This window comes from Hordeum vulgare, chromosome 1H (assembly GCF_904849725.1).
Source record: "Hordeum vulgare subsp. vulgare chromosome 1H, MorexV3_pseudomolecules_assembly, whole genome shotgun sequence".
NCBI lineage: Eukaryota > Viridiplantae > Streptophyta > Magnoliopsida > Poales > Poaceae > Hordeum > Hordeum vulgare.
The window spans coordinates 380,412,343-380,439,555 of NC_058518.1; the positions used below are offsets into that span (position 1 = coordinate 380,412,343).

At 47.0% G+C, this 27,213-nt stretch overlaps 2 protein-coding genes and 1 long non-coding RNA gene across 3 annotated transcripts; 1 reads left to right on the plus strand and 2 right to left on the minus strand.

The window, feature by feature from the left end:
• The first annotated feature begins 16,515 nt into the window (after window positions 1-16,515).
• LOC123438848 (fibronectin type III domain-containing protein 1-like) lies at window positions 16,516-17,868 on the plus strand. The gene has a single exon (XM_045115807.1). It carries the CDS (start codon window positions 16,745-16,747, stop codon window positions 17,558-17,560), a length of 816 nt encoding a protein of 271 aa, XP_044971742.1. The 5' UTR covers window positions 16,516-16,744; the 3' UTR covers window positions 17,561-17,868.
• Window positions 17,869-19,138: 1,270 nt separating this feature from the next.
• LOC123438864 lies at window positions 19,139-21,655 on the minus strand. The gene is made up of 4 exons (XR_006629985.1): window positions 21,349-21,655; window positions 20,800-20,836; window positions 20,367-20,552; window positions 19,139-19,533 (listed from the first exon to the last, which is right to left on the minus strand). It is a non-coding gene; the product is annotated as an uncharacterized LOC123438864 (long non-coding RNA).
• Window positions 21,656-22,437: 782 nt separating this feature from the next.
• On the minus strand, window positions 22,438-25,217 carry LOC123438831 (nuclear intron maturase 2, mitochondrial). The gene has a single exon (XM_045115806.1). The coding sequence runs from the start codon at window positions 25,162-25,164 to the stop codon at window positions 22,960-22,962; it is 2,205 nt and encodes a 734-aa protein (XP_044971741.1). The 5' UTR covers window positions 25,165-25,217; the 3' UTR covers window positions 22,438-22,959.
• Between the last annotated feature and the right edge of the window lie 1,996 nt (window positions 25,218-27,213).

Sequence of the window (27,213 nt, forward strand, 5' to 3'; positions counted from 1 at the left end):
CCCCACCTAAACCCTAACCAGCTCCCCACCCTCACTCCTCTCTCCCCACCCCCACCGCTAGAAACCCACGAGGGGCTGGTTTCCCCTCATCTCTCCCCTCGCTCACCTCCCCCTCGCCCTCCCCGTCGAGGGCCAGCCCGAGCTCCCTCGCCAGCACCTCTCTCAACTCACCCTCGCTCGCATCGCCCCTCGCCGGCCCTGGCGCAACCAACCAGCCCCCATCGCCCCGCTCCCACGTCTCCCCTTGCCAGCCCCCCTCGCGCCCCCTGACGCGTCCCCCACATCACCTGCAGCACCAGCCCCTCGTCCTCCCCCTCTTGTGCCCGCTCGCCGAGGATGGCGCCTGTCCACCTCGTCGGTCGGCCTCCCCTCTACCTCGCCGGTCTACTTCACCACCACCCCGGCCGGCCTCCCCTCCACCTTGCAGCGCCACCACCTCGGCCACCTCCACTCCTCGCCGGCCGCATCAACGCCGACGGCCGCCTCCTCGCCGACTACCTCACCGAATCCGCCTCACCACCACGCGCTGACCACGTCCCCGCCTCCTCCTCAACGGATCCACTGAGCCTCGCCGAACCAGCCACCCTACACCGTTGGTGAGCCCGTCGGGCTCCTCCCTCTTCTCTCCCTACGCGGCGGCATGTGTATGCATGCAAACTAAATACCCATGATTTTTTACAACATGAATACCCTGGGATTTTTGGCAAAACGGATAACCAGGTTGAGATGCATGTATATGTGTATATAAATGTATGTACGCATGTGTAGATGTATGTATGTATATGGATATATGTATGCAATGCATGCATGTGTATAAAAATGTATGTATGCGCAAATTATATATATGTAAATTTATGCATATATGTATGTATGAGTAAAACTATGTGTACACGGTGTGTGTGCGTGTAGCGTATGCGTGGGCTCCCAGTCCAAGTGACAATTGGGCCCCACAACTCCCACCAAATGACAAATGGGGTCCCTCATAAAAACATGCAAAAATAAAAGTAAAATTAGTTTTATAAATATTTATTATTAATTAAATAATTAATTGGGATAATTAGGGTATAATAATAATAATAGGTAAATACGTATTTAGTTAATTGCAATGTTTAAAGATTAGGTAAGTTAATTAATTAAAACTGTTAGCTAAATTTGTTACTAAGATAAATTAAGTATCTACGCACGGTATGACAGCTAGGTCACACACACTAACATTTATTTAACTCTAATAATAAATGTGCCTATGACACATGGGACCCACTGGTCATATCTGACCAGTCAACCCCATCGACTGACCGCTGATGTCATAATTAATATCTGAATTAGTTAAATCTGTTTTAATTTCTGAGTATTGAATAAAACTTTAAAAGTTAATATTAAATAAACCGTAAGTCACATGAAAATATTTTAAACATGAAAGTTGATCACCAGAACGAGACGAACCCGGATACACTATCCGTTCATGTGTGACACATCCTTAGCATAGATAACATGGAACTTTTCCATGTTTTTCGTCTCACCGGTAGTAGCCAGAGACCGGAAAAATATCACCGATACGTCTATGACGGATGTTACTGCGTTAGCTCATGCCTAGCCCTGCTTATTGACATGTCATGCTGAGTGTTGCACCGTTGCTATTATTTATTGTTTATTCCCCCTCTTCTTACCGATAGACCCCGAGAATGACGCTGCTGCCGGGTATGACTACCCTCCCGACGACCAGCCCTTTGCCGCAGAGCAATAAGGCAAGCAAACCCCCCTTGATCATTCCTATGTCGCTGAAAGTGCAGTCATGCCCTTAATCGTGTTTTGGTGTTGCTGACAACACACATATAGATAACTAATCACTAATCCCCTTTAAGCTATTGTTAATGATCATGTGTTGATAAGGACAAGCTCATGTGCTAACAAGGACAACATCAAGATAAGCATTCCTGAGCACTACATGTTTGATTCTTGTGGATGTTCACGTGGTGGACAAATGAAGACGATACATAAGCTAGGCTTTCCACATTGTGTATGGGAGAGCTACTTGAAGACTTCATCATGTCTTGCTTTCAACTTGAGCCAAGAAGGAACAACAACATCAAGCTCAAGTGAAAGGGCTAACTCAAAGGTATCAGTTCCTTTGACGTTAGTGGGGCGGAGTGATGATCAGCGAATAAAAGTATACACTCAAGTATGGATCATCAGTACCATTTTATGATTCTTGAGTCTTTAGGGATCCCGCACTATTAAGAGGGGATCACAGGTTTTGCGATGAACTTGCTCAAACTACATCTCTACTTTTCTGCTCACACCACATCTCCACTGCTCTGCTGTTATCTGAAAACAAAACCAATGCCTCGAACTTCCGGCTTCCTCCAGACGTCCGAGGGACGAACGCCCGACCACTTCGGAAATCCGGAACCTTATACCAGAGAAATCCAGAGTCAAATAACTCGGACTTCCGGCTCTCTTCGAACATCCGAGGGTCGGACGCCCGACAACTTCGGAAAACCGGAACCTTGCACCAGAGAAATTTGAGTCAAATAACACGGACTTCCGGCCTCCTCCTGTCGTCCGAGGGCCGGGCGTCCGACCTCCTTCGGAAATCCGGTGCCCTTGAACTAAGCCAAAGTCTCAGACATCCGGCTTCCTCCGGATGTCCGGTCCCTGTTCGACTACACAGTGGTTCCTGATAAATGTACATCCCTCGGACGACCGACCCCGGTCGGATGTCCGACCCCTTGTGGGCGTCCGGACATCCGAGAACTGCCGGACGTCCGACCACTGTCAGACTTAAGTGACCCCAACGGTCACTTTCCCCTCTCCACTATAAATACCCCCCCCCCCCCTCCCACTTCGTGAGAGGGTGCCCAACACAACCATATCCTCATAAGAACACATTTCTACCTCAGACACATTTGCTCACACCAAATCTTAGATCCCAAGAGCATTTGTGAGCCCCTTTGAGAGTTGTTCCAATCAAAAGATAGATTGTCTCCCTCTCCTTCTCTCAACCCAAGCTATTTGAGATTTGAGCAAGTTTTGAGCATTCCCCGTGATCTTGTTACTCTTGGAGGTTGGAGACTCCTAGGAGGTAGGAGTTCTTCGGAGAGGAATCAATCCGTGTAATTACCCCCCGGAAAAGTTTGTGAGGGTTCGGAAGCCACCTCAAAGGCTTACCACTAGTGGTTGAGAAACGCCTTTGTGGTGTTATCTCAAAGGGAGAATAGGGTGAGCCTTCGTGGCATTGGTGTGCCTTCGTGGTAACATCCACCTCTCTAACGGTGACTAGCTTCCCTCCAAGGAAGTGAACATCGGGATACATCTTTGTCTCAGTGACCTTTGTTATCCTTAACCCTAACTCCTTACTTGTGGTTTACTTGTGTTACTTGACCATACATACATTGCATATTGTTTGTGCTCACTATATTGTGTTGGCTATTTCTTTGTACAAGATTAATCGTTCAAGCATACCCTCTATATCCACATGTTCACACTTGCAGCTTTTGATATATCGTGTGCTATAGTGTGATCTAGTATCTTGTGTCGTTCACCTACCTGTCGTGTGATATAGCTCAAGTAAGTTTGTGTAACTTACTTGTGCTTGTTAGTAACCGTGTTGTGTCCATCTTGGTAGATCGTGTTTTTGGTGCATGTTGCAGTGCCTATTGCTTTTAGGATCTGTGCTTGAAAAGTATCCTCTTAGTTTATTTCCGCATTAGGTTTAAGACAAATCCGAAGAAGTTTTTAAATAGCCTATTCACCCCCCCCCCCTCTAGGCGTCATCGTGGTCTTTTCAATTGGTATCAGAACAAGGTCTCTCTTTAATTAGGTTTCACGACCTAGAGAGTATCGATGTCGACTATTGGATTAGTGCACAATGACACCTTTGACTTTGATGGCACAAATTATACCCTATGGAGAATTCGTATGCTTCATCACTTCCGGACCATGGGCCCAAATACTTTATGAATTGTTCTTGTAGGGATTGCCGACAAAAAGGATGATGCATCTTCATCTACTAATGAAATGTATCTTGATTGTGAGGCTTTTCTTGCCATTCATCGAACCATAAGTCCTGAGGTGTTTAAGTCTATCTCGACTGGCAAGTCAGCTCATGAAGTTTGGACTAGACTTGAAGATTTATATGGTGGGTCCAATCTTGATGAAGACGGTATTACGATGAAGGAGTTGGTGCATGAGCTCTTCACTCTTTTCGATCATAAAGAGTTCACCACTACTTCCATATCTGATTGCTTGCACACCTCACCATCTTCAATCTCACAAGGTAATGACATGGTGAGTGAAGAAATATATGTTGATGAAAATGGCATAGCCTCTATGGACACGAGCATATCTAGCACCACACATAGTGTAAATTATTGTGCTGATAGGTCATGCATTTCACCTAAAGATCCCTCGACAAATGTCTGTGGTGATATGCCTGCTATCCCGTGTCCTCTTGATCAAAATATCTTGTTTCTCCCTAGTTGCTCTATGACTAATCATTTAGGGGAAATCAAGAAATATGAAGTACTTTTGACTAATAAAGAATCTGATTCACCAAAAGAATCATCATCAACTCCTCCAGTTCACATGTGCCTCATGGCAAGAGGTAATAATGAGGTATCATCTTCTCTGTGCAATAACGATGATATTTGCGATAAGGATGATGATGATGACTTGACTGAAAATATCTATGTGATCAGTAAAATTCTTCATAAAGCTCAAAATAACGCTCTTCAAAGATTCCAAGATGTTCTTGCTTACTTTGAAAATTGTAATGATTCACTTAATCATGAACAAGCTAAAAGTGAACAACTTGAACATGAACTTGAGAAGAGTCATCAAGCATATAGAGACTTAAGATCTTCAAAAGAAGAGATTGAAGTTGCTCATGATAAACTTAAAAAGGATTTTGAGGTCCTTCTCCTTGAATGCAATAGTGTCAAGGGAGAGATCATCAAAACCTCTAAGATCTATGAGGAGCTTCAATCTACTCATGAGAAGTCTCTAACTGCTACTTACTCCTCTCATATTGTTGATGATACTTGTACACCTAACTCTACCTCATTTGAAGTATCAACATTGAAGGAGAATGTTGAGCTACGTGCTCAACTTGATTTACTAACTAGCAATTATGGGAAGTTGGAAGAAAACCATGTAATGCTCACAAGCTCTCATGCCAATCTTCTAACATCCCATAATGTGCAAAAGTTAGCTCATGAGGCTATCATCACCAAGGCAACATCAAGTGAGCCTCATGTGGACAATGGCACTACTTCTAGTCAAAGTACTATATTTCCATGTGCTAGTCCTCGTAATTCGTCTACTCATAATGTTGCTACCTCGTGTGATGAATTACTTTCCTTGCCTTGTTGCTCTAACATTGAAGCTTACACTTCCTCTAGTACTTGCGTTGATACTAACCATGCAGAGGAAATCGAAGAGCTAAAGGCCCAAGTCACTTCTTTTAAGAAAGACTTGGAACAGTGTCATGAAGGGATGTCCACACCCAACAACGTCCTGTGTGAGCAAACATCTCTGAATGACAAAAATTATGTTGGAGTAAACTCAAACAAGAACAAGAGTGGCCTAGAACAACTTAAGAATTCGGCCAAAATCATTTGCTTCAAGTGCAAAGTTAAAGGGCACCATGTTAGATCTTGCCCTCTGAAGACGAAGTCTCAAAGTCACAAGCAACAAGGGAAGCGGCCACAAACTCAATCACATATTCAGCTACAAGTTGAAGGAAGGCCTCTTCCCAATAAGACCCAAGCCAACACTCCTCGAGGTGAGAAATCAACTGGGAAGAAAGCAAAGGGTAGATGTTGCTACTTATGTCGTGAGAAGGGTCACGTCGCTTCGTCTTGCATGAGAGGTAACTTATCCAACCCAATCACTATTGATGATAGCTATTCCCTTGGGAAGGATAAGGTTGGCAATGTGTTTGCCAAGTTTGTTGGTACTCAAAATGGTGTCAAGAAAAGAACCATTTGGGTTGCCAAGCCTATTGTGACTAACCTCTTAGGACCCAATGTAGTTGGGGACCAACAAGCTCAAACTTGATCAATAGGTGACTTTGGAGGACATTGGAGACTTGGATACACAATGAAGATTTGAGGACTCTTCATCATTCATATTATCTCAAGCCAAGTCATTTGGACTATCGAGCCCATATCCCATATCCAATGTGCCTCTTTGCAGTAACTTGTACTTAAATTGTTTACATTGAAAGTTGTGTGCCCCACTCCTTCTCATGTCTAGGTTTGGTACCTAGCATGTACTTTGACATGTTGCGCCTACTAGTATGATTGTTATGTGTTATCTATCATGTGTAGGTCATTATGTATGTCATATAGTTGTGTGTAGTCCTGATCATTACTTGCATCCTAATTGCACCGTTGTGGGGGTCTTTCGAGACGTTATTAGCTCATCACATTAAGGGGGAGTGTTCTGCTCTACGCACATCACTAACCCAAAATGTGTATATATGTATTGGACTCCATCTAGTATTCACGATGCAAGATTGTCCAATCAATTCGTTTGATGTCAAAACCATCCGAAGTTCAAATTGGCATCCACTTATCAGCTTAGTTGGATGATTGATTGCCTTGTATGATAAATACATGGATTATCACATTAAGGGAGTGTGATATGCTTTATGCACGTCACATCCCCTGGTAAGATAAAACATCTAATGTATGCCACTCAGAATCTACCACATAGGGTTATTCTATAACTGTGTGGCGTGTCATGCTCCACATGTCTTAATTCGCATAATAACCTTGTTGGTGTCTAAATCCCTTAGATGTGCGCGAGTATGATGTCCTACTACACCAATACTCATGGCTTAGCCGCTAGATCTTACCTAAAAGAAGGGCATTGTTGATGCATGCCTTTTGAATTATTTCTCTACACTATGATCTAACTAATTGGGATGTTAACATATGACATCTAAACGCTATGCTTATGGTTGAACTCCCATATCACACTTGTGTGAGTATAAAACGATCTTTGTGCTCATTTGGCATCTACCACCACTGATAATTCTAAATACCATTGTGTTCTCTCACACATGGTATCTCTGGCTTGGTAGTGTTTTTCATGGTCATTTTATTTCGGCTTTGTCTTCATTTGACCTACATAACTTGCCGAGAAATTCATGTGTCTCCCGGTAATCTCCCATGCATGTCTTTGAGCTTGTACTATTTATTTCATAATGTTGTGGGTTATAATCACATTACCTACACTTATACATCTACTGGGTGAGACATACATGTAAGGTTGTGCAAAATGCATACCTTACATGGTTTGATGCCTTGACCGGTTCATGTGTTGAACTTGGGGTGCGATCATATGTTGATTTGTCACCCTGATCCATTTTGGACGACATGAATGTTCTGTAATTGACAATTATGTGTTCATTTGTCCAAATTGTATATCCTTGGATTTTGATAGGCTTGTGTAGACCTATCTACTATGTGTAGATGCACATGTCGTGTCTATCGTATCTTTGATCCAATATATGTATATGGTAAATCAGACATATCCATTAAAAGGTTAAGTTGTGCTTGAAAGTAAAACTTATATCTATATGCACATAATTGAGTGATCTTACCCTATATATATATTGTAGTTGGACTAACTACTTTGGACCCAATAAGTTTGGGGACCATATTGTGCTTAATTGGTAGTTTAGGTACTTTGGAGAAGCATTGCCGTCTTGACTTATTCTCAGAAGAAGGTGGTGCTGGTCATGAAGAAATTAGAGTCAAGACAGGACTCGGCTACTTCTACGCCATACCAATGCTTTTCCGGTAACAAGTATTTACTTCATGCATGTATAACATTAGAGTCAACCCTGTGTAGGTTGCATCATTGCATGAACATAATACTTTTTCCACTTTGTAATTTCCTGCATGTCCTTGTGAATCACACTGATGAAATACTTAGTGTTGGTGTTCTCTTAGCACTTCATGGTCATATGAATGAGACAAATTTGTGCATGGCCCTTGTGTCATGTGCCTTGCTCTTATAATAGGATAACTTGTGCATGATTCTATGCACTCATGCGTTTGACCGTATTTTGGACCCACACTTATCATAGTAATCAAATTAGAAGATTCAAATCATACCGTGTCCAAAATATGTTTGTTGAGAGGTCCTTGGTTGCTACACATGCGAGAATACTCCTTATCACCTCATCATCAAAATCCCAGAAATTGCCTCTGCCTACTTCTCTCTCGGTCGTCCGACGAGTCTCGGACGTCCGATGGCTAAACACACTCCGGACGTCCGGAACATGTCGGTCGTCCGAAGGCTGATGCTCTCCGGACGTCCGACGCCCGTCGGACGTCTGACACATCGGGAGCCTCTATAAATAGAGGGGCGCGGGCTGGGCCTTGCCCTAGCCCCCACGCGCCCCCCTTTTCTCATAGCCGCCTCCCCAGCCGCCGCCAGCTGCCTGAGGAGCTCAACCGCGCCGCCACCGGGGGCCCTGCCCCGCGATCTGGCTATTCTCCTCCGTGGGATCCTTCTTCCATTCCTCTCCTCCCTCGATCTGCAGGTATCCTCTCGGTTTCTCTCATGATTGGTTCCCCTTCTCACTAGTTCATGTGTTCGTTCATGTGTTTTGACCGTGACCGTTCCCCATTGGGTTTCCAATCATGTAGGCCTTGTTCCATCATGCCCAAGATTAAGCACACTGCCCAGAAGAACTCTACTGGCTCATTCGCTCGTGCCCCTCCTGGCACAGGGTCGAATGACTCCGATGCACCACGTCGTCCCTTCAAACGGCTCGCTCGGTGTCCTCCTCCACGTCCCCGCTCCTCGTGTGATGGCTCTGACTTTGAGGATGAGCTTGCAGATGAGGAACGTGCTGAACACATTGCCGTTCGGAAGACTATGCCGAAGTCGGTGACTCGCAGGCCCTCATATATGCCACCGCCTCCTCCTGAACAGCCCGAAGGTGATGCTCGTCGCATCTCCCTTGAACCTCCTCCTACTTTAGGTCGTGAAGTCAAGGACTTCACCACGGTTCCTAAGTCTTCCTACTTTACATTCCGCTGCGATGTTAACCAATTTTCTGTTGTACGTGACTCTATGGACTCACGTTTCCGCACACACGTCCAAGCGGACATCTTTTCTACTATCATCGTTCCTAAGGGTCTCTCAGTCCACCATTATATTGATCTTGAGCATATTGGCACTCACCCGGCGAAATACCCGGGTGCCATTGAGCTCATTGAGTCATCGGGGCTCGCTACCCCCTTTGCTTTTCGGTGCGATTTTAACAGTGTCGCTATTCATCAATTTTATGCCACGTGTTTCTTTGGCTCAAACAACACTGTTAGCTGGATGACTTCTGATGTTGAGTTCACAGCCTCTTATGATGAGTTTGTTGCCGCACTCGGTTTCCCCGACTCCGGCTTCAAAATCCATAAGAATGATCCTAACCATGCACATAAGCCCATTGAGGCGTGTGGGCTTCTCCTCAAACCACTTCGTGAATTTGATGCAGATGAACGGATGAAGGATCTTAACCAAGTATCCATCTGGTGCTCTCCCTTCTTTATCATTTTCAGTGTCCTATCCGCACCATCTATCCCAAGATGGGTGATAGGGGATCCTGCAGCGGCTACTGTATTGATATCATGTCACATTTACACGAGTCCCCCAAGCGCAAGATTAATGTGCCTCACTTTCTCTGGCATGAGATTCGGCTCGCTAGTCTTCAATACAAGCGAGCCTTCCCTCATGCCCCCTTCATCCAGGCCTTTATTCACCATGTTGCTGAATTCACTGTTGCTCCCACTCACACGCATCACAAGTGGGCCATTCCCAATCACATGGCGGATGACTATGCTCCTAAGAAAACCTCATCCACCTCCACTCGTCGCACTGCTGCCCGGTCAGCAACCCCTTCATCCAGCTTAGCTCCTCTCGGTCGCTTTGCCAAATTCATTGGCAAGGCACATTCTGCCATGATGAAGGCTTTCTCTTTCCAGTGCGGTCAAACTCATGATGTGGTTTCTCGCCTCGTCTCCTCCAAGAATGCCCTCAAGGCTCGTCTGAGAGACTCGGGCGCTCTTGATGTGAGTGACGATGAGGATCTTCCTGTTGCTCCTCCTTCTGACTTTGGCTTCCCATCTGGTCCTGAGTGGGCTGACTTTCTTGACGAGGCTAGTGGCAGTGGCTTGCCTGAGGATGAGGATGATGAGGATGATGCCTGATGATGATGATGTTGATGAGGGTGATATTTGAGTATGTGGTAGCATTGTCGGGTTCCTTCCTTTTTGGTCCTTGATGCCAAAGGGGGAGGACATTATCTTATCTTAGTTTCGATTTTAGTTTCTCTCATAATGTATGGTATGATGTAGTATGTCGAACTTAATGATATGTCATTATGTAACGATACTTATGGATGATGTGCTATGCCATCACTTATGGATGATGTATTGTTAAACTATCATGTGGTGATGAGATATCATGATATTATCGTTGTGTCATATGATGATGAGTTTTATGCTATCCTATTGATTCATATGATATGCTTTGATTCATATGATATGCTACGAATTATTGATTCATATGATATGCTATGTATTGTTGAACTATTATAGTGTAATGTTATATCATGCTATTATCTTCAAAGCACGCATTAAGGGGGAGCTCCCGCACTTACCTATTTTACTATGCATATAATCAGGGGGAGCTTCATAAGCATCGTAACAAATCTCTCCTAAGCCACACATGTTTATTACTATTTTTTAGAGCTATATGTATGTTGTCATCAACTAACAAAAAGGGGGAGATTGAAAGTGCAGTCATGCCCTTAATCGTGTTTTGGTGTTGCTTACAACACACATATAGATAACTAATCACTAATCCCCTTTAAGCTATTGTTAATGATCATGTGTTGATAAGGACAAGCTCATGTGCTAACAAGGACAAGATCAAGATAAGCATTCCTGAGCACTACATGCTTGATTCTTGTGGGATGTTCACATGGTGGACAAATGAAGATGAATACATAAGCTAGGCTTTCCACATTGTGTATGGGAGAGCTACTTGAAGACTTCATCATGTCTTGCTTTCAACTTGAGCCAAGAAGGAACAACAACATCAAGCTCAAGTGAAAGGGCTAAATCAAAGGTATCAGTTCCTTTGACGTTAGTGGTGCAGAGTGATGATCAGCGAATAAAAGTATACACTCAAGTATGGATCATCAGTACCATTTTATGATTCTTGAGTCTTTAGGGATCCTGCACTATTAAGAGGGGATCACAGGTTTTGCGATGAACTTGCTCAAACTACATCTCTACTTTTCTGCTCACACCACATCTCCACTGCTCTGCTGTTATCTGAAAATAGAACCAATGCCTCGAACTTCCGGCTTCCTCCAGACGCCCGACCACTTCGGAAATCCGGAACCTTATACCAGAGAAATCCAGAGTCAAATAACTCGGACTTCCGGCTCTCTCCGGACGTCCGACCACATCGGAAAACCGGAACCTTGCACCAGAGAAATTTGAGTCAAATAACACGGACTTCCGGCCTCCTCCTGTCATCCGAGGGCCGGACGTCCGACCTCCTTCGGAAATCCGGTGCCCTTGAACAGAGCCAAAGTCTCGGAATCCGGCTTCCTTCGGACGTCCAGTCCCTGTTCGACTACACAGTGGTTCCTGATATATGTACATCCCTCGGACGACCGACCCCGGTCGGACGTCCGACCCCTTGTGGGCATCCGGACATCCGAAAACTACCGGACGTCCGACCACTGTCAGACTTAAGTGACCCCAACGGTCACTTTCCCCTCTCCACTATAAATACCCCCTCCCACTTCGTGAGAGGGTGCCCAACACAACCATATCCTCATAAGAACACATTTCTACTTCACACACATTTGCTCACACCAAATCTTAGATCCCAAGAGCATTTGTGAGCCCCTTTGAGAGTTGTTCCAATCAAAAGATAGATCGTCTCCCTCTCCTTCTCTCAACCCAAGATATTTGAGATTTGAGCAAGTTTTGAGCATTCCCCGTGATCTTGTTACTCTTGGAGGTTGGAGACTCCTAGGCGGTAGGAGTTCTTCGGAGAAGAATCAATCCGTGTGATTACCCCCCGAAAAAGTTTGTGAGGGTTTGGAAGCCACCTCAAAGGCTTACCACTAGTGGTTGAGAAATGCCTTCGTGGTGTTATCTCAAAGGGAGAATAGGGTGAGCCTTCATGGCATTGGTGTGCCTTCGTGGTAACATCCACCTCTCTAACGGTGACTAGCTTCCCTCCAAGGAAGTGAACATCGGGATACATCTTTGTCTAAGTGACCTTGGTTATCCTTAACTCTAACTCCTTACTTGTGGTTTACTTGTGTTACTTGAGCATACATACATTGCATATTGTTTGTGCTCATTATATTGCGTTGGCTATTTCTTTGTACAAGATTAATCGTTCAAGCATACCCTCTATATCCACATGTTCACACTTGCAGCTTTTGATATATCGTGTGCTATAGTGTGATCTAGTATCTTGTGTCATTCACCTACCTGTCATGTGATATAGCTCAAGTAAGTTTGTGTAACTTACTTGTGCTTGTTAGTAACCGTGTTGTGTCCATCTTGGTAGATCGTGTTGTTGGTGCACGTTGTGGTGCCTATTGCATTTAGGGTTTGTGCTTGAAAAGTATCCTCTTAGTTTATTTCCGCATTAGGTTTAAGACAAATCCGAAGAAGTTTTTAAATAGCCTATTCACCCCCCCCCCTCTAGGCGTCATCGTGGTCTTTTCAGTCGCCCATTTCTTTCTCCCTCATGCTTGCATTAGAATTTTGCTACTGTTGTACTTAGCTCCTATATGTGATGCATAGCTTAATTTTGATGAACTGCTACATTATTGTAGCGCACTTTAAACTATTTAGTATAGTTGGCTCAGCAATCCCCTTTGCCCCCTTATCGAGTTGCCCCGCTTTATCGTCAAGTCTCGATCCCTGATCGACGAGCCAAGACCCGACACAACACTTACACCTCCCTTAGTTGTACTACGTTGCAGAGCTACTATCGGGTACCGAGGGTGACACCTCGCGAAGTACTCATGATGATATCTCTGTAGTGCACCTAGTCGGTCGTGGTTATCGAGGGTGATTCCTCCTTCACCACTCCCGACGATGACTCTGTCATGCAACTCCTCAAGTGTGAGACCCTCGAGGGTGATTCCTCTAAGTCCACCTTGACGGTTACACCGTTCGGGATCCAACGAGGGTGATACCTCGGATCCCCCTGATGTTACAACCACACAGTTACTTGACCGTGTTACTGGGAACTTTGATGAATAATGTTTGGCGGATGGATTCCCGCGTGGATGTGTCGATGAGTTAATTAAAATGTTAATGGATTTGGGTATTTAATCTGGGTTGGTCGGAAGGCCTTATTACACACTAAACGTCTACGTGGGAGAAGTTATGGGTACTTGACGTCGTGGCATCAGTCGAACCTCTTCAGACGTCAGCAATGGAGCGGCGCGCGCCCGAGTGGTTCGGATAGGCATCGCGCTTGCAATAAGGGGTGCTAGGACTGACCTCGGCCGCCCACGCATCGTGCATGAGTGCAAAGGGTGATGAGCCCATGACCCCTACACGCTTAGGATTTAGACCGGTGGGCTGGCCTCTCTGTTGAGTCTAGGTGGGGCTGCGACGTGTCGATATTCCGAGGTCGGGCATGACCCAGAAAAGCTTGTCCGGCCAGAGTTTTATCGAGCATGACGGGGAATATGTTGTGCACCCCTACAGGGAAGAACTTATCTATTTAAATAATCGTGTCCACGACTACAGGACGACTTGGAGTTGTGCCCTAATCCTATACAACTACAACTGTTACTTAACTGGAATGTTGCTCTGGGATTGCTTCCTCGCAGGGAGTCGAGGAAGAATCTCTAGGTGTGACCTCATATTAATATTGCTGCAACAATATGACTATTATTTGTGTTACCTGTTCTACTCTCGTCTATTGTCGCAAGATCGTTGAAGATGCCAGTCTTCATTTGGACTAGGCCTTCTCTCTCTATTCTCGCATTGTTGCAGTCAGTCCACATATAAACCCCCTTCCTTTGAAACTGATGCATACTTAGCATAGTTCTGATGTCAGTCTTGAGAGTACTTTGGATGAGTACTCACCGTTGTTTGCTCCCCCTTTGTCCCCTTGATCCGTTGCTGTGACCAGATGATGGAGCCCAGGAGATGGAGTATCCCGCCGCCGACGACTGCTACCCCGACGGTGTCTACTACTACATGGAGGCCGCTGAAGACCGGGAGTAGTTAGGAGGCTCCCAGACAGGAGGCCTCGTCTTGTTCGATCGTTGCATCTTTTGTGCTAGCCTTCTCTAAGGCACCTCATGTTTAATGTGTGTACTCACATGTTTGTTGCTTCCGCTGACTCGTGTGTTTATCGAGCTTCTATATTCTAGCCCTCGAGGCCCCTGGCTTGTAATATGAAGCTTGTATGTTTTATTTGTGTCTAGAGTTGTGTCGTGATATCTTTCCGTGAGTCCTTGAGCTCGGTCGTACGCATTTGCGTGTATACTTAGCGTACGATCAAATCGAGGACGTCACATCGTGTTATAAACTTGTAGACTTGGACGATAATATTCCTAGGTATAACAAAAAAACTTCGGTTAATTTAATATAATCATGCTTCTAACATCATCCTCCCAATCATGTTGGTACCCTCGTTTCACTAAACTAATGCTTATGCTCAGGAAAGCATAATCATCATACAACACTTGGGTTAATCCTAGAGACAAGATTAGGAATTAGGTTTTAGCTTTTTGGATTCTACACGTTCTAATGAGTTTTCATATAAATCACATATTCAAGAAACATACCAGTTATAACACAGAATATAAATACTTAATTACAGATGTGGAAATAAGTAATACAAATATTATTGCCTCTAGGACATATTTTCAACCGACTCCCACTTGTACTAGAGTCAGTAATATAGTTCTTCAAAATCAATGTGAATCTTGGATTCACCAAAAGACCTATAAAGTACACCCACTGCCCCATAATATAAGAGTATTTTGACACTACACTAGTGTAAAAACGCTCTTATATTATGGGATACACGGAGTATAAACTAAGAGATTCAAGGAGTGAGCCACTTAAAGATATAAAAGTAGGGATGGCAATTGATGTTTGAACTCATAAATGGGATGAATTTCACTGAAATATACTTTATAAACTATAAATCCTTTCAATTTCCTTGTCATTTGATCACCAAACCTAACAGATGTATATAACATGCACTTTCACTCATGGAGCAGTTGGACTTTGGTGTCATGCTACACACTAGAGTGGTACTATGTCACTCTCGCATTGTTGAGCCCATGATATGGTCTGAGGAGCTCCCCTCCCAAAAAAAAAGAAGTCCATGGCTCATTGGGTAGTAAAGCCCTCCCAAATTTATCTCTCGAGGTGGTTAACGATAAGTTTGGCATGTAAGATCGGCTACGCGAATATGGACGTGTGTGGGGTGTTCTGATGAAGACGATGAGCATGACGTAGGATATGGAAGTGGGGAGCCCACGGCTCAACGGTCATGAGGAGAAATCAATAATGGCAAATTCTTGTTGAGGGGTAAAACGGGCAGTTTTTCATGTCTATCAATAACTCCTTGATCTCTTTGATGGGTTCCTATCTTTCAGAAATGATCCCCATGCATGCCTCCTTCAAAGTAAGAGAGCTATAACATCTTACTTTCGGACATCTGACGAACGTTAGATCCAGCGTGGCTGTCTTACATAGGTTTTCATTTTTCATAACGGTTCTTTTGAGAACGGTGGAATCCCCTTCCTTCCCATCTGTGCGCTTTCGGTAGGTGAGAAGTTCAATTTCTTTATTCACATACATTCTTTCTAGAACCGATCAAGTCCACCTCCTACCCGTGTCGTCCACGAGGCACGGGGTTCGTTCCTTTTTTTCACTCCCGTTATTTTGACAACTGACTGAGTCCACCCCCCTTCCGCTGCATTTGGCAAGGGAGAGGATCAGTTTTCTTTTTCACGATCGTTATTTCAAAAACGAGAGGGGACCCTCCCCCGCCTCTTCGGCAGGTCAGAGAATCCTTCCCCTTTTTCACGCCCGATCTTTCGAGAACATCCGGCGTAAATATTAGGATCCGCAATTTATTGAGCACCGTAATTATTTGATATTCCTAAATCGACTAGGAAATAATAGTAGCAAAATCACCGGTCAAATACCACCCGATCTAAACACGAGATACATGCAGGCGTACATAAATGTTTTAACGGTCATTTTTTTTAGAGAACGGGCCTATTTCTAAGTCACTGCACTCGCTTGCAACGAATGAGACCGAACGGAGAGACGATGCCGGTTCCGTCCCAGTAGACGGAAGGAACCGCACCGGCGCGTAGAATAGACCAGGGTGCGCGGCCGGGGCCGTACCGCGACGCAACGTCTCCCCCCACCCGCGTCCCAAATAAATCCATCCATCCGTCCGGCCACTACAGCATCGCCCAACCACTCCTCCCCAGTCCCGTCCCCTCCCTCTCGAGCGAGCGGGCGAGCGAGCCAAGGCGACAAAAATCCAAGCTGCAGCGCACGCTCCAGCAATCCGAACCCACCCAACCACCGCACGCCCCGCGGATCCTCCTCGTGCTCCGCTCGCGATCTGCCTCCGCCCGAACCCAACCACCTCCTCGCCGGAGATGCGCTCCCGGTGATCCGGAGGGAGGACGGGAGCGATGAGGTGCAAGCTCCACCCGTACGCGAACGCGCTCGGGGTGTGCGCGCCCTGCCTCCGCGACCGCCTCCTCGTGCTCGCCGCCGAGCGCGACCGGGCCGGGGCCGGGGCCGACTGCAGCAGCAGCAGCAGCAGCCGGGGCAGCTCGCCCACGCGCGTCGCCGCCGCCCCGGCGCAGCAGCACCGGCGCTCCGACGCCTGCGCGTACACGTCGTCCCGCCACAGCAACAGCCACCGCCCCGAGCTCCTCTTCTTCAGCACGCCGCAGGTCGGCCCCGCCACCCGCGCCGCGGACGACGAGCCCCGGGAGAGCGAGCGCAAGAAGTCCTTCCACCGGAGGCGGTCCTTCCTGGCGGCGCTCTTCGGCGGCGGGCGGCGCGGCGGGCGGGAGGAGGAGAGCGAGGGCAAGAAGGACCCGCCCCGGCGGTCCACGTCGTGGCTGTCGGCCATAGTCCGGCGCAAGCGGAGGCCGGACGCGCCGTCATCGTCGCTGCCGCGGCCGGCGGACGAAGAGCCCGAGTCCCCAGGAGGCAGCACGAGCAGCAGCTGGTGGTTCCCGTCGCCCTCCCCGGCCAGGCACCACCAGCGGCGCAGCAGGCCCGGCGGATCAGGCGCCAGCGGCGACGGGATCTCGGGGTTCGCGGTGTGCCTGAGCCCGCTGGTCCGCCCCAGCTCGGGCGGTCCTCGGCGGCGGTGCCAGCAGCCGGACCCGTCGACCCTGGGCGAGAGCCACCGGCGGCACCTGTCGGCCAGCAGCGCGGCGTCCTTGGGGCGCAACACCTCAAGGAAGCTGGCCGACATGGGCAGGTTCCGGTGACGCACCCGCCGCACCGGTCCGGCCGGCGAACCGCCTCCTCTTTTCCCCCGTCAGAAACAAAAATCGTCATCTTGTTGTCCTCCCGCAAAATTTGACCTTTTGCTGATGCCATGCGCTGTCCCTACTCGGTGGGGTGAGAGAAGAGAGAAAGATAATGGAATCAACCCAGCCGTTTTGTTTTTCAGTTTCTTGTTTGAACATAGCAGCTCCGCTGGCTTGTGTCAATTGCGACGACCTGGGCGGCCAGGCCCAGCTCAGCTCAGGTCGCCTCATTTCTTTTGTCTGAACGTGTGTTCTCTGACCTCTGACACCTACGACTTCAATTTTGTTCCGCTCTGCCCTCCCATTTATTTACGTGCGGCTGTAATGTATTGCTTCGAGAGCTCGTGCACTGCCGCCGTGCCTGTGCCTGTGTTTTTACCATTCATGTTTCGAATTCTCGGGAGGTGGAAGACGACTGCTAGCGGCATTGTTTAGCTGCGAGTAAGAAGCTTCTCCCGGTCCCGGGCAATGCGTGTGTCAGTAGTACTGTAGTATGTCTTATTTTCTTTTAATAATAAAATGAAAAGTGGATAAAGCCTTGTACTAGTGGGCATTGGCGAGGCGAGGGCAGTGATTAGCTTAGCAACACTCCTCCCTTGGGAACTGAGATGGCATCGAGCTCGAGGGAGAGACGCTGGAGAGAGTGAGATGATGAAGACGCGCGCACGCGCTGCCGGCGGTGCGATCATGAGCATACATAAAAGAAGGATAAACAGGATGAAAAGGAAAGCAACGGGCGCATCACATCACAATTACCATCGATCATACAGTAATAAGCAACGGGAGATCATGAGATCAAGGCCTCGCGCTGCCGCTAGGGCGCACGCCACATGCACACAATCGCCATGATAATGCAATGCAATGCCATGGCTGGCGGTGCCGGTGCGCATATCCTTTCGGCCTCGACGTGGGCGGCTGGCTCCCCTGGCTAACAACGACGGCCTCTGTGCTTCCCATCTCCCCACGTAGCACTGTTACGACTACGCTACGGTCATCTAGGCAACACAAAACACCACAAAAGCGGACGGGCGCCTCTTTCTAGCCTCTCCTCGACGAGCGCCCCGCGGCTGCAAATTCCCACGCCTTTCTTTGTTTTGATCGGACAGCCGATGCCAAAAAGAGCCCGTCCGTGGAGCACGCGGCCTTTGCCTAGGAACAAGGTCCAGGAAACGGACCCGATTCCTACTCATCACAAAACTACAGCTAGACCACTCCAGTAAAAAGAGAACAACCTCCAAGCGCATCACAGCGCACCACTCAAGTGCTATCTATGATAATACCACTGCAGCAACGGAGTATAAAAAGAAAAAAAAGATTCAGGCAATACAGCAACAAGCGTAGCTACCGGCAATCAGTAAATAACTCGACCTGTTGAAGCAAAAAAAAAAAGAGAATTAGACCAAATCCATGAGATCCATCCATGACTGCCGACTGCTTCACCGAAAAAAAAACAGAAGACGGTTTCACCAAAGATACGCCTGTTAGAATATATATATAGATGACTCGGCCATGTAGTATATGTTTACGCTTCCCCTCTAGAGAACGTGAATCATATATTTATTTAAAAGCAGATGTGTGAAGTGCGCGGTGTGTTTTCTACGCCCTTCACCCAAAATGTCCTTGTCAGGAAATCAAAATCAGTGGGAAATGCCCGGCAACTCGCTCATCTTGCTAGGGCCTTTATTTCCTTTCAGTATTGTAATAACAAGGCACGCAAGTCAACTATGCAGTGCAGACAGAGAGTGTGCACTGGCCATGCAAACGCAACGGCCAGGCGCTCACCCTTTTCGGCGCTGAAAGAAACTTCCATCCAGCAGAGGAGGGCCTACCGTGAAACAATTTCTAGTGGCCGGTGCTCGATGGGCCTGCATGCCGGGCAATGGAGCAAGAGCTTGCTCCATTCCACAGGCCATCCAGTGTGAAAATCATTCCTCCAAAAGATCAGACAAATGAAATATATTAATTAAACACAAGACTGAAATGAAATGAACAGATGCAGGCATCTTCTTTGCCAAAAGGAATATTATAGCGGCTGATTGCCATCTTTCCACACGGGGAACCACCCTTCGTACACACGCAAAAGCGCGGGGCCGAAAGCCTGATTTCATACAGCTGGTGATGGCAAGATACCAAATTTTAGGGGGCTACAGGCTAATCTATCAGTGGCAGTTCGACTGTGACGACACTAGATGGATCAAGCGAGCAGACTGCCAACTGCTGAAAGCTCCGCTTGGGATCGTAGTATGGTATGGTCAGTCAAGGCGGTGCAGCATCTTGATGTTGTCACTTCCCCTTTGTTAGGTTGCGAACTTGATTCCAAAATATTATAAAGAACCAATCTAGGGGTCCCGCCGCTGGGTGTGGAGGCTCAGTTTTCCTCTCGGGATATTAAAGAATTATAAGCGCTAAAGCTTTCCTTCTATTTTAGCCGACACCGTAACTGCGCCTGATTAGCGTTAGTGTTCTAAGATGTGGTAATCGCTCAAACGAAGGGCAGGTGGTCTGGAACAGTGTCCCCAAATGCAATAGCAGTGGTTCAGACCAGGGCTTGGCTAACAATGGCGTGCAGGTTTCAGTTTGCATTGCTGTTAAGAGTTTACTATGATCCATAACAGAACTTATATACCACAAATAGCTTAACGCTGCTGTGTATTATATGAAAATCTGGTCCAGATTCGTTGACCTATATAAGATAATTTTTGCAGGAACTAAACAGAAACAATAGAGAAAAGGTACGACAGGAGGTCTCACAATTAGGACATACCTGAAAACCTTGGGCCTATGTGTCAGGACTCCGCGAGTGCTTCTCGTCGGCCTTTAGTGGGGAACAAAATCATGCCTACCATATCCATTGGCACAACAGAAGGTTAGTGGTGCTAAATGATTGGCATACCTCAATGTGCTCCACGGGGCCCATACTTAGCGTCGAGATGCATATTTCCATTCAGATCTGAAAGCAGACACGAGATCGATGTGAGGCAGATTTTCATACAGGCATACAGCACTAGGATACTTTGGCACAATAAGAACCCAAAAAATAATCAATTGGAAACGGCAACAGGAAGAACAAACATGGGTATGCAGGGACCAGTTTCATGTAGCGTGGAATTCAATATACGAAAGACTTTTTTCATGAAAAACAAATCATCAATCTTTTTAATTGCAGGAGTCCATAAGGGAAAAAGAAAAGGTCAAACCTGGTTGCTGCACCTATTATTCAAACTCATTTAGTTCCTGTAAATAATAATACGAAATGAGGAAATTAAATCTAAAGCTTGATTGATTCTGATCAGGTGTTTCAGTTTAGCTAGATGATACTAAAGACTGGTAACTGAAGAAAGATGGAGCGCAACAACGATTATGTCATATAGACGAAGTCACAAAGTAAACTACCAGCAGCATGCTTTATGTGAGACTAAGAACAGATAATCAACTTCTGCAGGCATAGTCTTAGAATATTTGTAGAGTTCAACACAGGAAAAACATTATGGTGTTTATGAAGGTCTTAGACAAGGAGACGGGCAATAGAGATGCAATGGGTACAAGCTTCATACTCCCTCTGTACCTAAATACTCCCTCCGTCCCAAAATTCTTGTCTTAGGTTTGTCTAGATATGAATGTATCTAGTCATGTTATAGTATTTAGATACATCCATTTCTAGACAAACCTAAGACAAGAATTTTGGGACGGAGGGAGTACTTGTAGTTGGGAGTATATCTGAATGAAGAGTATATATGGTTACATACCTTAAGGAGATTTAACATTAGTTGTACAAGATCTTGTGCTTTGACTTTCACTTCTCTTCTCCCTTGCTCTCTTCCAATTATATTATAGGGCATAGTCGAAGCATCAAAAAAGGGCCAATCTACTTCCTGACAGCAAAAGATACAAGAACACTAAAAAAAACATTTGCTATCAAAACTCAGGGGAAGGATGGGAAACTGAATGAGTTGGACGTTAACATACAAGAACAGATCAACAGAGTACTCTAAATAGTGATGAGACTCAGTTGTTTCCGATGCTAAGACTACACAAACAGCATCACCAGCTACATCCCAGCAGGAAACAGTGCCTTATGTTGACACATACTCCCTCCGTTCCTAAATATAAGACCTTTTAGAAATTCTACTATGGACTACATACGAAGCGAAATGAGTGAACCTATACTTTAAAACATGTCTATATACATCCGTATGTAGTCCATAGTGTAATCTCTAAAAGGTCTTATATTTAGGAACGGAGGGAGTAATAGTGAAAAGCCATCATGCACGATAAGCATAGTTTGCATGATTAGCACATACCTTGAAACAGGACTATTTACAGAACCCAACATATGTAAGAATAAAAGCACAAGAAAACAATGCAAAAAATTATGTCAGAAAACTGTCTATTCTTTTCCCAATGCAAATGATGCTGCGTCTGTTAAATGTGTGTACTACCTTAACATCGACTGTTTTTCTTTTCCTTCAAGATCATGCACTGCACACTACAAGTGCCCAAGGGAAAACAAATAAAAAAAACAATAAACTGAAACATACAGATTCTAGGACATAGATCAGTCACGAAAATATGGTTCAGTACCATTTTTTACTCAATCATTCAGGAAATAGTACATCTGAATACATAAATTTGTCAATAAATTATAGCATTTTGCTGTTGACCAAATTTTCTCCAAAACAGAAGCAAGTAGTACATATATAGGCACAAATTGAACCAAAAAATGCAAATAAACATATATGTGAGCAATTCAGGGTTTTCCACATTTATCTTATGGCTCACACACTGCAATTCGCATCGAGTGAGCTACTTCACAATATCAGGGAAACAAGTTAACATGAGCAAGCTTACACAAGGCCAAGGAAATTTATTATCCTTTAGTAGTAACTTCAGAAAGCTCTGTATTTGATAAAAGATTGTACAGATGGCCATCTGAACAAGCAGGATATCCTCTCACAGAATGTGTGTTCAATAAATTTCCTACATAACTTTAAATACATAGGCTTGATAGAAGTCTTACTATTAGACATGAATGGTGTATGAGCAGCTAGCCATGATGCAGACGCACTGTTTGGAAGCAAGATGATCCTGGGTTTTTTCATATTCTTGCACCATGTCCTGAGCATTTGAAAATGATCATGAAAGATAGAGCCGCATGATATGTTATGTCCTTGAGCAGGAAGTAACCATCTAGCTAGGCAGTTATGAACCAGCCAGCAAATTGCTAGAATCTGCATGACAGTAGTACACATTTACATAATCTTTGTAGTCCATTGGAGAGTTGGTCGCTTGTAAATCCAGGGCAGCAACTAACTGTTATCGTAATTAATCCTTGGTGATTTTACATAAGTTATTGACACTCAAGACATTTCAGTAGGTTGTGGAAAACCCTGATGGCCTCCATGCCCTAGCTCCTTGTTATTCAATTCATCTATATCTGAACCGAGGTCTTCTGTGGATTCTTGGACATCACTCTCTTTTGAAGAAGGTAGTAAAACTGCATTTTTTTTGTAGCTCCATACAAGCATTGAAATGTGGTCCTGTGGTGTTATAAGCCCCTCCTCTCTAATGCAACTCCGTTGCTCTTCCAGTGTTTGTTGATCTGTGAGCTTTATATATTCCAGCAAAAACTTCTCGTGGTCTGGGCGCCACCCGCTTGGTAATGGTGTATAGTCAGGATCAGGAACCATTGACATCCTTGTATACTGAAGTCCATCAACTGAGTCCACAAGACCCATTCTCAGCAAATTGGTGTACTCTGGTGACTGCCCTTTCTTATCCTTCAATGGTCGACTAAGATTCCTTGATGCAATCTTGTAAACCTTTGCCCTTGACCGCAGCTTATACTTGGCAGCATATAACTTTGCCAAGGAACCCCTTATAATGTACGAGCAAAAGTTGACAACCTTTTTGCGGTTATCAGCATAGCGATACCACTCTGCCATCGTAGTTAAAAGCTTATTCATCTGCGAGTTAGTGTGAGCTTGCGTGGCATGGAACATCCGGAAACATGGCTGTGGGTCTGGCTCACGGTCTCCCTTTAAAAACTCTAGCTTCCGGAACTGCCTGATGCACTGCTTCAAACTGGCTGTAACCGAGAGCAGAGTACCAACCCCCTTCTCGCTAATGATCTTGCCTCCAGTGGCCGTATAACGGAGGGTTGGGTAGACGACACGACGACACAAGACATGATCAAGAAACATGATACCTTTAGTGATGTGTTCAATTGGGAGGGTCTCATTGTCAAGCTTGATCCTGAACCGCTGATCACAAAATTCAATGAGCTGCTTTCGGATCACTGCAGCATCAGCCCTAGGCCCCCTGACCCCAATCAAGAAATGCCCGCCAAACCGAATATAGTCCACCTTCCTTGTTTTGTCAGGCCCACTCGTGGGTACAAACTCCGGCCATGATGTATTCCCCTGCTCGATGCCATCCTCCCCTCCGACAACATCCGACTTGGACGGCTTGTAGAACTCCTTAATCTTCTCGTCCATCCATTTATCAAACTCATCCAGACAGACATTGGCAAGCAACGGGCTCAGCACCCCACAATGCCCCCAATCAGGCTGAGTCAGAGCCTCCTCTGGTGCAAACCCAAAGAATGTCTGCAACCAGTAGGGGTCAGGCTTCGGCTCCCCTTCCGGCAGCACCTTCTTTTTCTGGTACTTCCTCTTCTTCTTCTTCTTTGATGCATCATCATCACCTGGCCTCGCGGTCACTTCTGGAGTAAGCAACGCCGAGCGGACTAAATCCACGACTTTCTTGTCACGCACATCACGAATGAGCGCGCCAACCACGAGCGCAGGGTCGGGAGAATCAAGCAGCGGGGAGAGGTCTCCCTTGATGTACCAGAGGTAGGGCGCCCAGCTCCGGCGGATGCTACGGAGCGCGGCATGCGGGGATCGCCCGGGCCGGAAGGCGAAGGACTTGGGCGAGAACCGCGCCTCATACACTGGTTCGAGCAGCAGCAGGAGCAGCTCTTGCACGACGCGGTCCTGGAAGGGGGCCGGGCCCGGGGTGGTGAGGAGGGCGCGGAGCTTGCGCTTGGAGAGGGTGGCGGGGTCCGGGGCCGCCGCTGCGCGCGGGGAGTGGAGGTAGGGTGTGAGGCGGTTGCCGAAGCGGAATCGGGAGTCGATGACGGCGTTGCGGAGCGTGAGGATGGAGGTAAGCGTGGAGGCGGGGATGGAGGAGCGGGGTAGGTAGGAGCCGGTCTCGTCGGCGTACGCCTTCTGGTAGGCGAGGACCCAGAGCTCGAGGCGAGTGAGGAAGGGGGCCAGCGGCGGCGGCGGCGGCGGGGCGGCGTCGTCAGGCGCGGCGGCGCGGAAGGAGGAGACCCACAACGACGCGGTGATGGAGACCGGATCGTCGCGGAGGAGCTGGGTGGGGTCCAAGGGGTTGCCGCCGACGCTGCCTCGTCCCGTGCCGGCGGCGGCGTTGGGGTCAGCGACGAACTGGTGGCGGCGCGGGGAGGGCGGCGGCGGCCGCGGTGGGCGGTGGGCAAGGGAGGAGCAAGCGCGGATGCGGAGGAGGGAGGAGAGGAGCGCGCGGTGAGGCTGAGGCATCGGGCGGAGGCGGGGGCGGGGGCGGGGGCGAGGGCGGATGGCTAAAACCCTCGCGGCGCGCGGAGGTCGTCGGCGTCGTGGGTTTTGGCTGGGGAAGTGAGATGGTGGAGGCGGCCACGGCGGCGCGGCGAGGATGGAAGGCTTGGGCCACCACGCTCACAGTGGAGAGCCCATTGGGCTTTGTGGCGCATATAGTGGAGCCCATTCGTTCGCGTAGGATCCGATTTCCGAATTTCCTCTGATGATTTTTATAAACAAAAAGAACTTTCTCTCATGATTATTTCCTTCTTCTTTTTTGCTTCTCCTTATTCGTTTGCCCAACCAACGACAATCTAACCAACATTTGTATTTTTTGGGGGGAAAGTCTTACGTCCCACCAACTGATCCGGTGGATCTATCATCCGTGTCCTCGTGCGTCGATCTGGCATCCATCTGACGGACCAGATCGTGCCCGCACCCATCGGAGAAACGACCTAGCTGACCGTTTTCCTGAAACTGGAGCGTAGTTTCAGGAAACTATCCGAAGCTGCACGATCTGTTGAGAGGAGCGGGCGACTACTGGATCTGGGGGAGGGTGGCGGCTCTCGATAGGCGACGGCGCGGCCGGGGCTCGCCGTGACGACGACTACGCCTTCGGTAGCGGCGCGGCCGGGGCTCGCCGTGAAGACGACTACTCCTTCGGTAGCGGCGGCGGCCAGTACCACCCCAAGCAGGTACGCCCGTTCCCTTTTCCCCTCGCGCGTCCACCATGAGCTTGAGTAGGAATGGAATCAGGCGCCGCACCTCAGCCCCCTGGCGAGCTGCGGGAGCTGGTGCTTGTGTTGTAGCGTGTAGCAGTCGAGCTAGTCGACCACGTCGCCGTCGGCCTAGAGCAGCTCCTTGATGGTTGTGAGGGATCTGGCCAGCGCCCTGTTTCTGTTTCAGACATGGTGTTGACGGCAGAGACGACCCCGTCGACTTGCTCGACATCGTCCCTGAGCCCCTCCACCTCGCTGCCGAGCCCTATTTTTGCGAATCCTCAGATGGTGAATCACTGCAGTTTAGGATCTAGGCAGCGTTCTAGATTGTAGAACAGAGAGCTCTGTTGTCTCCAGTTTAAAATGATTTATCATGTTCTAGATTTATCATGTTCCAGTTTAAAATGATTTATCATGTTTCCCAATCAGTCATATGAACAAAGTGTTGAGCTCTGTTGTTCTGGGTAGCAGTCAGTCTAGTAGTAGGGCATCTAACATGCAGCTTGGTTCTGGTGTAGGATTATCTAACAATCAGTCTAGTAGCAGAGCAAAGATCTAGGTAGTGGAAGATTACCTTCTAACACGCGAGCTACGGAAAAAAAGATATCACGTTCGATGTACGCGTTCGCAGCTGTTAGATTTATTTTGCTGGCATGCGGTTTGGTTGCCTCCTCTGACCAATTAATTCCTGAAGCAATGGTTCAGTTACAGAAACGAGCTCGTTGCCCTGCAAATATCTTTGCATCAGAGGTCGTGTCGTAAAAATCTTTGCAACAAATGTCATGTTGCAAATATATACTAGTCCTATACTCCCAGAACAACACATGGTTAGTAGGTGCCAGTAATTACAGGCTACATGAATACTAACTCTAGTTTCTGGTTCAGTCTGGTTTTAGTTGAAGGTTGGGTCGCCTGTGTTGGTAGCTGACAACTACAATTCCTGCAGCATAGTAAACAAAAATAACACTCCCCCCAACGACAAGTGTTTCATGAGAGCTCTGTTGTCTTGCTCTCCTTCTCCTCCGACGACTTAATCTATGTTGCAACATGACCCGTGTTTCCGCAACACAACCTATGTTTGCAGTAGTACGGTAATTAGGCAGTGTTTTTTCTGAAAATCCAGTTATGCCTGCTCTATGTAGCTCATGTTTTCCCATTTTGTTTTTGTTTTTGCAGCATGGGTATCTATATAACCCGGTAGTCAGCAAAGCGGCTAAGCGAGATAGCCAACACCATCAAAGGGAAAAAGTGGGATGTCATAAGCAAGTCCTCTTTCGGGGATTTGCTTCATATCTCTCCTTTGCCTCCTCCT

Bases quoted from the DNA above. Each gene is read 5' to 3' on its own strand.
- LOC123438848 (XM_045115807.1), top strand. From the start codon at position 16,745: ATGAGGTGCAAGCTCCACCCGTACGCGAACGCGCTCGGGGTGTGCGCG.
- LOC123438831 (XM_045115806.1), bottom strand. From the start codon at position 25,164: ATGCCTCAGCCTCACCGCGCGCTCCTCTCCTCCCTCCTCCGCATCCGC.